The sequence below is a fragment of the Anopheles maculipalpis genome, chromosome 2RL, assembly GCF_943734695.1.
Source record: "Anopheles maculipalpis chromosome 2RL, idAnoMacuDA_375_x, whole genome shotgun sequence".
Lineage (NCBI taxonomy): Eukaryota > Metazoa > Arthropoda > Insecta > Diptera > Culicidae > Anopheles > Anopheles maculipalpis.
The window spans coordinates 7,339,798-7,352,880 of record NC_064871.1 but is presented as its reverse complement, the minus strand read 5'-3'; the positions used below and the strand labels follow the sequence as shown (position 1 = coordinate 7,352,880).

The following is a 13,083-nucleotide window of genomic DNA, read 5'->3' as shown; positions in this document are numbered from 1 at the left end:
CCACACGTCCGGGACTGTTAGTTGGCCAAGTAAACAACGATCATTAGGAGGTTCCACTTAGTTACGGTTGTGATTAGCGGGACGGGTGACGAGTAAATTGATGGTTGTTGAAGAGCGCACGCTTCAAGGCGCACCGTTGAGAGACAGTTAGCACGATGAATCGTTTAATGGGCAATGTGAAGTAGGGGCTCTTTCTCATGCTGGTACTGGGACTTGTTTCGTTGCAACTAGTTCAACATGTCTCGTCAAGCAATTTGACAACTCTTGGTACAGGATTCATCCATCACACTAAGAAAACATTTAAGTGCACCCAGAATGAAATCCTCGGATTAGTTCCATCCGATGCGGGACACTTCATACAAATGAACGACGCAAAAGAGAATAAAGAATGAATAAAACCGCATTGCTCTTGTAAAAGCAACCAACAATGGAGAACTATAGTGAAGTTTTTCCCTTGGTGCAAGCATTGTTAAGTAACGTAGCAAACAAGAAAAAACGACGTCCCTAACCCTGGCCATCGTACCCTTTGCTATAAGCAAAACAATAACAACCGTAATAGAAGGACGAAACAAATCGACAGACCAAAAACCACAGACGAAACAAAACCACCAAAACCAACATTACACCACTGAAAGGGGAGACTATCGGCCGGCCCTAGGACTTGGAGGCGCCAGGCGCTCGAAGTAATCGAACCGGAAGGAAGCAGATGGTACTTGCTGGGAAGTCTGTCGAAACGGTACCGGTAGCGTATTGCTTCTGGTGTAAACTTTTCACGAAACACAACAATAAAACAAAAAAAGGAACAACAAACGAAAAGAAAACCTAGTCCAGCCCCAACCGAAATTGGGAAACTTTTGATTAAATTTCATTAGAACCTTTCCGCATCCTTTCGGGAAACGCAACATTCCGGCCAGAAACTCCCTTCCCGGCTTGTCTGATGGGATTGGGTTTGAATTGAATTGCCCAGCCGTTGGTCGATCGGAGTACGAACGATCGGGAAGTGAAAAGAAAATAAACGAAACATTTGGGATGGAGCAGGATAAAAGGGAACTCGAACGGTGCATGGTTTGCTTTTCACAACGACCGAGGTTTGATGGATCCGAGAGGGCATCCTGGTTCGGGATGCAGCCAGTGGGGGTAAGCAAATTATGGATCCTTTTCGTAACCACCCGCATCTACTGAGTGCTAGTAAACGGTGGAGTAAGTCTTTTTTTTCGGGAGCGTTGGAAAATGGTAAAGATTCTCGATTATCAGCGTCATCATTATTAACATTATCATCTGCAGCATCGTTACCCGGATCAATGGAATGTTTGGCACTGTTGGAGTGATGCTTGACGTGGATTAGAAAGTAGTAAAAGAGAGAAGCTAGAGCTAAGGGTTGGGACGTTTTGTCTGTCGGGATGAAAGAATTTTATGGAGAGCTTTTGTGTTGGGTTTGTTCTGACATTGAGGGGATAATAGGGGATGGTTTTAAGAATTTGTTTTGGGGTATGTCGGGACCATCGAATGGTGGTGCTGTGTGGATTAATAAATTTAGAACGGTATGCTTTTCGATTAAGAGCATCGATCGAGACAACTGGCTGCAACGCTTGGGGCTATGATTCACAATAAAGGATAGCAAGGATTCTGTGCAGTACGTTGCTCTTGTAAAATATGGGCAAGGATGTAAGTTGTCTTGGCGGGCCGATAGGACGCTTGATGGTCGTTCTCTTAATTTATATTGCAAAATTTGTAACTGTTTTCTTCAGTTATTTACGGAGCTAGCGTCGGCGCGGGAGTTGTTTTTGAATAATTTTCGTTGTTACGTTGGCTTCCTTGTCCACTTCAGGGAGAAAATATTGGCAATGAGAGCATCTTCATCGCAACTGTCATGGCACAGAAATGTGATCATGACAAAAGTAAGACGACTGCGAAGCTTTCATGCCGAATAATTCGTTTATATCCGAGTATTCAACCACCATACATAGTTTACAGAACCAAATTATGTCAATGTTGTTTAGCTTTGTAAAACCATTTATCTATCTTAATATACTACGATTAGCTTTATCAGCATGCGTATCCGTTACTTGGCATGTGTATCTTTAGACGATGGTCCGGTGATGTAAGCGACAGAGGTGCCGGTCTTTAAACGGCAGGACCGGGGCTTAAATCCCATCCCGACCATCCTCCCGTAGTGATGAGTATTGAATATCCAACTACGTGGTATCACCAAGTCTAGTAAGCCATTCGATGGCCGGCGTGAATTTAGAAGGTTGTTAAGTCAAGAAGATCCCTGACTCAATGGAAATGCAATGCGAAAGCAAATAAAATTGCCACAATTCCCACCGATTGTATAACTTTGGGCACATTTCTCAGAAATGGGTTATTAAAAACGATGAATGCAATATTGAAGCTTAACATGATAAAACAAAAATAATCAAAAAGCAAATAAATATAATTAAAGTATCTTTTGTTTGTTGTCTGTGGTCGATCGTCTGAATAAATTTGAATTTAATCTGAAAGCGTTCGTTTTTATCCAAAATTGATACAAGCATAAGAACAAAGCTTAAAGTTACCTTTTATCATCGCTTTAAAAGATCGTCCAACATCGCGTTAAATCATGTTATGGAAAATTGTACAGCACAACCGATTGAATTCCTCATTGAAATGCTTTAATCATAATTGTAACATAAAAACACACACACACACACACACACACACACACACACACACACACAAATATAGACATACGCAAACAAAATTCGTCCCAACTTTGGTAAACCGATCAATGTTTCATGAATTTCCAAGCGTGTACCATTCGCTTCCCAAATCCCCAATCCGTGCACGTTAAATCATTAAAAAATCATTTCATGTGACAACCCAAACCCTGGGATGCTGGTGGGAAAATGTTCGTCAAAAGCGCAATATTGAAATGGTTAAAAAAGTACCCATGCTACCCCACCCCGTGTCGGTTGTACCTTTCCGCCACCGTTTCCTTTAGGCGACTGGGTGCTTCTTGGGTGGAATTTCATCAGCAACAACCATCAACCCGGTCCTGCCACCTGTCACACGACGAGCGGATGGGTGTGTTGAGCTGGTTCGAATCGGTTACGTTTAATTAATTTAATAAACTTAACGATGGTACACACCATCTGCTGTGCGTAGGCTTATAACATGTTCAAAACAGACAGCGGCAAAGTGTGTACATGTTGCCGAGAGTGGGTCGGAAGTTTGCAGTTAATGGGAAGAAAATGAGCGCATTGGTATGTGTGTTGGTGTGTGTGTATGTGACGTGTGAAACCAAAAAAACCTCCTCAAATAAATCAGAAACCATTGAAGGAATGATGAAAACGATGGAATTTAATTATGTTGTTTACAAACATGCGACAAGCAACCGATGTTTGCAAACCGTACGCTGAACAAAAGCTCATTTTGCGCAAGCCGAACATAAACACACCGAGCGCTTGTTAGTAGCGATATGAAATATATGGTTAATAAATTATGAAGAAGAAAAAAAAAACGCCCGAAATCCCTGCAGGCTTGGTGTCCCATCAATGCAATGGCAGACACTCGCACATGGATTTGGGTGCATTTAATGTCTGATCCGGAGGCCGGGCTGCTGTGGTCAGACGGCATGCACCAGCTCCATTGCAGCAACCATCCATTTCAATGATCCCTTATCGAAGTTCAATTCCAGCCAGCGAGCCTTGCTTTGGGGGACGAAGTTTGCGGACATCGCCCAACACTTGTCATCGGTTTTTGGAGCATTTCGGACGATGCAGTCAGCACCGGGGACAGCAAAATGAACTCCCGTTGGCAGTAAAACGTGGGTTAATTACGGCTGTTTCGCAGTGGACGCATGAAAGGTCCAACATTTGCTGATGCGGTTAGGAGTGGTGATAATGAGCTCTCCCGTTCTTCAGAGGTTCCATCCGAGTACGTTCGACCATAATTGATTGCAGGCAGGCACCAAACAGTACGTGCTATTGTATCGTACATTTCACTGGGTCGAGTAGAAACGATAAACCGCCAAACCGAACCTACAGGACATCGATACGATTATTGACATAATCTGTATCCCTGGGAAGTCATTTGCGGGTAAAACAGGGAGTCCGTGGTAGAAGCTCTTTATTTGCCATAGTGAGGTTTATTTTTAAATCTCTTGAATGATTTTTTGTTGTGTAGTTTTTGTATTGCTCTGTATAATAATTCTTGATTCGATGGGATTTCATCTGTAGAAAAATACTCTGCTGCTGCTGCTGCTGCTGATAAAACTGCTGATAAAACTGGGAGAAAACCCGTTTTCAATAAAACAGTAACGTAAAGACTATGTTCGAATTACATACAAAAAATATTGCCCAAAAAGAAGCAATTTTCTGTTCAAACATCTTAAAGTATAGTAATTATTCGAAAGATGTGTTTTGCAATAATCTTCTTTTCAAGTTATTTTAATTGGAATAAATTTACTAAGTGTCATTAAAATTTATCAAGTAAAATCGAGTTCCAGCTCTGCTTAATTATTGTGTAATTTATCGTTCATTTTAGCAGATCAAGGTTTCTGGAAAGTTTGGTTAACTTAACAAAGGCCATAAATTTGTATCGTGTTAGAGGAAAATAAAATTCTTTCTTCAGCAATTAAAGCTCTATTATTAATATTAAAATAAAGTAGGATTTGCTACGCTACGTACATTGTGTTTTGCAGAAGCAGTCGCTTGGTAATAAACAATTTTGGTAATGTCTTTTATACGACCTCTCCTAATGCCAATGTGCCATACAAACCGTCACACCTATCCAGCATGAATGCTTTGTATGGGTTTTGGGTGGTGAGTAACTATGCACTAGCACGAAAAGAACGCAACACATCGAATAGGAATACTATTGTAAGACATGCAACGGACATTCGGTCGTCGCCTGACGCTGGATGCATTTTCCCTCGAACCAAACACAATCGACAGGTGGAACATTGGTACGGCAAGGATCCACCACACCCGTCAGTCACGCTTGTGGTTCGTGAAAACAACGTGAAACCGACAAACTGAAGTATTCGAAGGATGAAATTAGATTTTCCAAGATCGTGTGCATAGTTGTGTGTTGCACTAGCTGGTGGGTACGGTATCGTTTTGCCAATGTTGGGAATGGGAACCGAGCAACTCGTTGTCATCTGTCTGAGTGAATCAGTTCGCTGGCACAAAAGGAACCGGGAACCGCAAGCGCAAATGAAATGCAAACCGGTGAAAAGTTAATTTCTGACGCTGTTTTTCCACGCGTCTTACCCGATGGTAGATGGAGTTGGATGGGTTGATCGCGGTAATGATGCTCGACGATGACGATGGACCGCTTGCATGCGCGGGAGAAGTAGCGAAGCGCACTCGATTAGTGATGAAGTGAAGCGAAGCAGATCAAAAGCGGAAGGACAACCAGAACGCGATAGGTCCCGTGTTGAACATAAATGAGCTTCAGCAAAGTGTCGCTTGTTGGGTGTGTTTCGCTGGCACTGGGCAAGGACGGTGACGAACGAAATCAAGTTTAATTAACTTGGCAAATAGAAAATGAAGTGTAAAAATGCTTCCTTTTTATAGTTAATTAAAATGCGAGAAAACGATAAGTCTAAGCGGGCTCCGGGCGTGGGTTGGCCGGGGAATGAAAGAAAGTCGCCCGCAAGAACGATGAAGCACGACGACAAACAGTCCGGCGCTACACACAGTGTCGCCGCCGGCATCCCACTGAGCACTCGCCGGCCGCAGCGAACAAACAGTGACTGATGATTGTGGTCAGTCCATTAGGTCGCCTACTGTTGGTTTGAGTGGTCGCTGGTCCGTGCGGTATGGATGGCTTAAGTAAGTTTTTGAAACCGTGAACGGGCGCGTGTTCGCTCGCCTATTCTCACTCGGCTCCTTTAGGCAGTGTTTCGTCCGAACCTTTGCGCTCATTAGGCGGTCGGGCGCTTGGGGTTTTTTGGCTGTGGTATTGTGAGTTTTATCAGTAATGGGATGGAGGAGTGTGCCTTTGGGTGGTGGTGAGAGTGTTTGGTGAAGGTCCAAATGAGTTCACTTAGCAACAATGAAATGAATTGGTGATGATGAAGCTTAATGCTGTTTGTTGCAGACGGTGGTTCTTTGTGCGGCTAGCAGCTGGCAAGAAAACATCGTGCAGAACATTTTCATAGTTTCAAAAATGCAATGATTAAGAATAAAATATTTTTTAATTGGGTGTTGCATATCTGTGGTTGGTTGAGGCTCTGGTTATTTTAACCTTAGATCCAACAAACAGAGCTAGAATAGTTTTCTTTAGAAATGGTTTTAGTTTTCTTACACATAATTGTTTGTGGAAGTTCAATTATCACAGTCACCGAAATATCGTTTTGCGTATGAAATTGCATACATTTAACGGCTGTACAAAATGTTGTTCTTAAAACTTTTTTGTATGCTTTGATTGTTTAACATGCCATAGCCGAAAGCAATGCGTTGTGTAAAATATGTTGCTGAAGATTTTCGAAAAAAAGGTGTCCGTCTGCCAGTTACTTTCAGGTGTAGTTGAAATATGGATGTTATTTTCAAATGAATATATAAAGAGTGATATTTCTTAATTACCATAACCAATTCTGTGGTTAACTCAATTTTTTACGAATGACAACCATGTTTGTTGCCTCACAGTTGCAGTATAGAGCCACACGTATCGTTTTCGTGAATAATGAAAATAGAACCGATAAGCATAAATAATTTATATGATGCGGCCATATGTTACTACAGATCTGGATTAAATTGAACTATGGACAGCTCGGACCATAGTGCTGCTGCATAGTTGAAAGTAATTATTTTACCGTCCTCGGATGATGCTTATCCCACGTCCCGCTTTCATTTAACAGGTAAATTGTTCTTTGTTTTTATTTAGGTATCAGAATTGTTTGTGTCAATGTGTTAATATTGAAGGTTTCGTGGCATTATGCATATGCCAGTACGATATTTTACTCTTGGCGTACTCAATATGAAACTGCGTCAATAGAACAACAAAGTTGGAAATGGCAGCTACCATCTAGAAGAAAGTTTAGAATTTAGAAGATATAAAAAAATCCTTCACTAACCACAACAGACTAATCGTCGATTTACCCCCGTGAGTAGCTCAAAGTCCATCGTAAACAATCCAGCAATGTTGATTCTAAGCATGGAATGGTTCAGTGATAGTAGGAACGTCTTAATTGTCTCGTGAAAATATTTATCCTGCCCGGGGATCAACGATAGCCGATGGACAGCAGTTTTGATCCTTTCGCTCTGTGGAAAGAGTGGAATGAAAACGGCCGTTCATCTCATCGAGCATTGTTGTCCATCAGAGGAATGCTCGAGGAAAATAACATTTTAGTACATACCTGCTCGGAAATGGCGTAGCAATTCGCAATCAACTGTGCCGTATCCAACCCGTACACCAGAATCATCAATGTGCCCATTGCCTCCAGCGCGAACGGGCTATGATTCCCCAGCGAGAGCGTGTAAAAGTGTGTAAATTGATAGAACAACTTAAAGGAAGGAAAGTAGATAGAACCATTAAATGTTAGCTCCGGCACTCAAGACGGTGGGCATGGTTTGTCTCCGGAGATATGAACCTTCGACATGAGCTCCTCGAACAGAATTAACAAGTACAGCGCTACCGTCAGTGAGTATTGCTGCAGGATCGTGTGCAAGGTGCCTGCACACTGTTGATACTCCTTGAGATGGAGCTGTAGGCGGCGGGCGGCGGGAGGCTCCTCGGCCACAGTAGCTGGCAGCTGGTTCGCATTCAAATGCCGTATGCAGATGGTGGTCCACAGGTTGGTGAGTTTGTCGTTGATTTCCCCGAGCGTCAATCGTTGCACAAACAGCAGGGCGTAAAAGTTGTTCACGTGTGCCATGTTGGGAATGAGGCTGACCATAAAGAGTATTGCATGGACAATGTTGATTTCCGACCATTCTGCCAGCAGGAGGTAGGCGGTAGAATGGAGTGCATAGACGGCACACGGAAGCAGTACGAGTTGGGCGAGAAGTTGCACTTGTTTGAAGCGTCCTACTCGACCGGACCGTACGAAGGTACGTGCGTTAACCAGCAGGTCGGTAAGAAGCCGACGATAGGTTTCGAGAAATCGCAATTGTTGCACGGCGATCAGCACACAGTTGCCGTTCAGGACCAAGTTTTCCGCCGCATGTATGATGTCCTGCATTCCCACCTTGGGGATCTTCATGCGCTCGGGCAGCCGGCCGAGTTTGTACTGCACACCGGCGAACAGCAGCAGCAGCAGTGTGGTGAAGGGTACGACCGGTTTGCAAGACTCGAAGCGTCTTCGCCGGAAGTTGTAACGGAACGGTATGAGACCGGCGGCGTAGCTGAGCAGCAAGTTGAAGTAGATGGAAAACAGCAATAACATGCTGGGCGGTGTATGTTTTGTTGCTGCACTGAGCACAACCTACGCCGGACTGTTTGGGTACGGGTTTCGATTCGATAGGAGCGATGACAGTGTGGCCCTACCAGTCTCTACCAGGCATGGTAACTCAATTAACGTTCCTATTTTACTGATAATGCTTTGATGAACCATTTTTATCATTCACTTTCCGATTGAATAAAACATAAATGTAAGGGATGATTGAGAGCGGAGCTGCTATCGGTTTATACATATCACCTGCAGAAAATTATTAATGACGTACGGTATGCCACATTAATCATTGCATGCTGGCGCCGGAGATTCAGGCTATGAAGGCAGGTAGATAAACGATGAAACTCCAAGTGGCGATGGAATGCAGAATGATTAATACATATGTTAGGTGAAAAGAATGAGTGTAGTTGTGTTAATGAACAATCATGCCGGTCAATTTGGGGTCATGGGGGTTGTGTACTTATTTATTGGTTTGTTGTGCAATTTATTTATTTAATTGTTTCATTCTACATGACTGATGACAATATTTTTCAACAAACAAACGACAAAAATTCATGAAAGAAAGTTACTTGAATTGCTTGAAATGTAGTTTTTTATTCATACAGAATGACCAAGCGGTATTACTAAATGAACTTTTAAAGGGGCTAATTATTTCCCTCTCTTACTCTCCTATGGTCCGTTTCCACAACTGTTCTCAATCATCTTGCAAGCGTGCTAGAGCATCACCATCGATAGCTCGATTTCGAACGATTTTCCCGCCGGTGCACTGCATCGATCAAACTTTAATGAAAAATGTGTTTGTGAAAAGGATTGCCTGTCACTGCGGAGCATCGACGCCCTCCCCGTGGGAGGTGAGGCGTCGGTTAAAGTCTTAACTCAGCGAAAGAACCGCATCCTTCATTCCGCATCCTCCTGCTGCACGCACAATCTATCATCGTCTAATTTTCTGCACAACTGATTGGCCCGGCCTGACTTGCAGGATCGTTCGAACTGATAAGATGACGCCTCTTTGCAGCAGCAGTTGCACCGTACGGTTTCTAATAAATTTTCGTTATCCTTAGCTCTTTGTCATTTGGCACGGTTGTGGGGCGCTTTTATGGATTGATGCGCTTAAAAGTGGTTTTTTGGAAAAAAAAGGGGGTTTTGGAGCGCCAGAGCGCTGGTGATGGGTTTTTATCGGGTTGTTGAAGGCGCGTAAGTAGCCACGTCGACGTTGATGCTTTCGCTAGCTGCGCTGGCTAGTGGAGATGATGAAGATTCATTTGCCGTTTGACCGCAACAGCAACGGACGAACACCGATGGTGGAGAATGAAAGGAGGTCACACGTCTAAAACGATCCATTGTTAAAGGTTCCTTGAGATATTGGTCCGGATGTGCATCGTACGTTGGGTTAAAACTTCAAGTGTAATATGAAAGTGATGACCGTATCGTTTGACCATCGAAACCGCTTTCATCGATAGTTGTCTAGCGTGTTTCTGTTCTTCCTTGATGTTCTTGAGGAGATGCTGTGAGATTTATTGCACCTAGTGCGTGAGTTATCCCTAACGCATGAAACAGGCTTCAAAATCGAGCATGAAATAATTTTGTCTAGAGACGTAAAGATTTTTCTTGAAGAATGTAGTATCTCATGCAACTTTAGTTAATTTTGTGCAGTGTTGATCTCAATTGAATGAAATACAGTAGCACCTCAAAGAAACGCTCTGCTTGGGATTTAATTAATTTTGTTGTAGCTTGTGCATCGGATCTAAAGGCGATGGATGCAAAACCTGTAGCAAGGTCCCGTCTTACGCTTGGAAATAATTATGCAAACGACGAATACAACGATAGCTGGCGATATAAATACCAGATCGGCCCTTTTTGTCACCGTTCATAGCCAACTACTGGCAATCTTCTTTATCGCACATCAGCAGTCATTAGGATTTCCAGTTAGAGATGGAAGGCAGGAAGGCGACCGTTGTAAGGATCGCGAATATTGGTCGTAAATCGTGCAGTTACAATTTACTACAGCCCTGTGACGGTGACGGAGACCGAACGGTTACAGGCAACCAACGGGAACGAGAATCCATTTGCTGGTCGCTGTCATTTTGATGCACTCGTTAAGTGGAGCATAAAAATGGCTGACCAGGACAGCCGGTGAACGAACGGTGACGCTGCTGTACGGTGAGTCAAAACGGGCCGACCCGTACGTGATCTGATTTGATACAGCTTGGGCTGGTAGGCGAGTGCTTTTTCTTCCATCGAATAAGGCAAGGCCACCGCTCAATAGTTTGGGCTTATCGTTGAACCGTGAAATAATAAGCCATCGTTTGGCGTGGTTGGTAAGGCAATCGTAATGATTACGAAGAAAGTTAATTAAATCTAACGTTTCTGTGTGCACGTGGACGAGGATGCGGAAGCACGAGTGAGGCAAGCTTTGCACGATTGGTGATTCTGGGACGTATAAATCTAGGAAATGGTAAGACATCATAGAGAGTGAGAGAGAGAGAGAGATAGAGAGAGAGAAAGAGAGAGAGAGAGAGAGAGAAAGAGAGAGATAGAGAGAGCTGACACCGTTTAGGGAGGAAAATAGAGTGGAGATGCTTGGAGTTTTTGTTCTTGGGAGAGGATAGTAATTGCGATTACAGTAATATTGTCGATACAGAAACAAAGAAGCTACTTTAGAATGTAGTTATGGAACTGTTTTTTGAAGGGGTATGTTTTTGAAGAGTTTTATTTATTTATTTATTTATAATTAATTATGACGGTCCAGTGCCGTATTGTTCACACCTTGTGTGAACGTATTCACACACACTTGTGTTGAACAAATTCTATAATCATATTGATAAGGCATTTCCTCCTTATTCCTTGACTTATCCCGGGCATACTCGGTTGATTTTGAAGAATTTTTATTGATCATACAATTTGGATAACTGTGACAATAGGGTAGAGAGCCATTTATGCATTTATGGTCAATACTCCTAAATTTATGCTATTGTTCTTTTTTTTTCTATTAGAGTATTTTGTAACCATTTCAGCTCTAATTTTCAAGTTTCCTGCAAGTGTTTTTTTTTCCAAGCGATTATTATTCTTAAAACATTATTCCATCATCTTTTTACTCAAACGTCTAGATTTTCCTGTGTCGTTACTTTCCCCAATTTTTCCCAAATTACCTTTTTTCGCCTGGGAGAAACCAATTTTATAATTTCCCTATTCCCCATCCCTCGGGGAACAGTAAAGTGCTTTTCTATTGCATTCGGTACATTAGGCACCTCGAAAGTCTCCACCCTGCACAAATCAGGTAAACAACGTTAACTGAATACCCGGGAGTTGTATTTCAATGTTAGGTTTTGGTGTGTGTGTGTGTTTCTATTTCGCCTTTGTACCTATTGCAAAAATTGCCTGCAGGACAAGTGTCTGCAGTGTAAGAAACCCGTAAGAATGCAGCATTCTTTGCCGTAGCTGTACCGACGGGCTCGGCTCGATAGCGAAATAATGCATGTGCAGTTGCGATGGGAGTTTGTTGGGTTTTCCGGCAATTGTTATTTATGGTGCACCAGCAGGCATTTATAAGTTTCCGAAACGGAAGTACCTTGGCTACCTTGGTGTAGTTCTAGTTTTGGGATGGAATTGAGTGCGGTAGGCTTCGCCGCAGTTTTGTCACCCGAAAACATCCCCAGCCCAGTCCCCTCGGGCTCGGAGTAATGGGAGTCTGTGTTTAAGCTTTGCTTGCTTGCTTGCGTCGTGGCTCGGGTGTATGTTTGCTGCTTGTTATTTCATTTTGTTCTGCTTGTTTATTGAAAAGTTTGCACTTGATTTGACCATTAGCCGAGCGTTGGTCATTTGATGTTGTGTAGCTTTGCAGGCCATCACCTAGAGCACATCTCGAGGGCTGAAATCGTTGTTTCGGAAAATAAGTTCGGCCTTTGTTGTAGGAGTTACGGGCAGTGGTGAAAGGATCGATCGCAATGCTGAAGAGTGCTGTTTCCGTAATTCGTTCATCATAAGAAAGAGAAGAAAAGAAAAACTACTCCGCATACAATGCTTAACCTGGAAGGAAATTGAGTTTACAAACAAGTGGAACGTCGATGAAAGCTATCGGTGAAGTATTCCCGGTACAGTTTTCCTCTCGAAACCCCGGATAAACAAGCATCGGTACACAATGGACAGGAACCGTCATTTCTTCGCTTTCTTTCATTTGTACAGTGCGATGGAGTTCAATACATAATACGCTACATTAAGTCCAAGGAGCAAAACCTAACACTGCATTCGTCTTGGATTCGCTTGTACAAATGGAGCGTCTTTTGTTTACACGACAGTGCTGGAAAATCGTGGCAGGGCGGGAAAAAGTTTGAGATGCAGTAGTTCTCGTTCGTCAATGTAAAATGGTTGCTCTCGAACCCGTCGATAACGTTCTCTCTCGCTCTCCTTCGAGGATTGTTAGTGAATCTGGAGCGTTTTCAATTTCGCATTTTCTTTGTGTTGTAGTGCAGCGTTCGTGCCCGTCACCGAAAAGCAGCTTTGTCATACGATGCAATTGGAATTGCATTCTTTGACAGAGTTTCTTTTCGTGTCTTTTCCCATCGGAAGAGGGAAACTCTCCAATGGAAAAGTGGCATGTGAACTTTGTTTCGGTATGTTATTATTGTTTGAGTTGTCACCATTAGAATTTCGTTAATAATGTAAGTGTTTGGAACAACATATTCGAGATCTTTGAGTGTATTCTTGTC

General features: G+C 42.9%; 2 protein-coding genes across 2 annotated transcripts in view; both read right to left on the bottom strand.

The window, feature by feature from the left end:
* Positions 1-13,083, bottom strand: part of LOC126556650 (phospholipid-transporting ATPase ID) — a 143,293-nt gene that overhangs the window by 92,250 nt on the left and 37,960 nt on the right. The window lies entirely within an intron of this gene.
* LOC126560041 (uncharacterized) lies at positions 6,889-8,371 on the bottom strand. Its single transcript, XM_050216202.1, has 4 exons — positions 7,577-8,371; positions 7,343-7,489; positions 7,086-7,247; positions 6,889-7,011 (listed from the first exon to the last, which is right to left on the bottom strand). Exons 1-4 carry the CDS (start codon positions 8,369-8,371, stop codon positions 6,889-6,891), a joined length of 1,227 nt encoding a protein of 408 aa, XP_050072159.1.

Coding starts and splice junctions, on each gene's coding strand:
- LOC126560041 (XM_050216202.1), bottom strand. CDS start 8,371: ATGTTATTGCTGTTTTCCATCTACTTCAACTTGCTGCTCAGCTACGCC. Junction 7,490..7,576: donor TCGAGGAGCTCATGTCGAAG/GTTCATATCTCC, acceptor CCTTCCTTTAAG/TTGTTCTATCAATTTACACA. Junction 7,012..7,085: donor ACTTTGAGCTACTCACGGGG/GTAAATCGACGA, acceptor ACTTTCTTCTAG/ATGGTAGCTGCCATTTCCAA.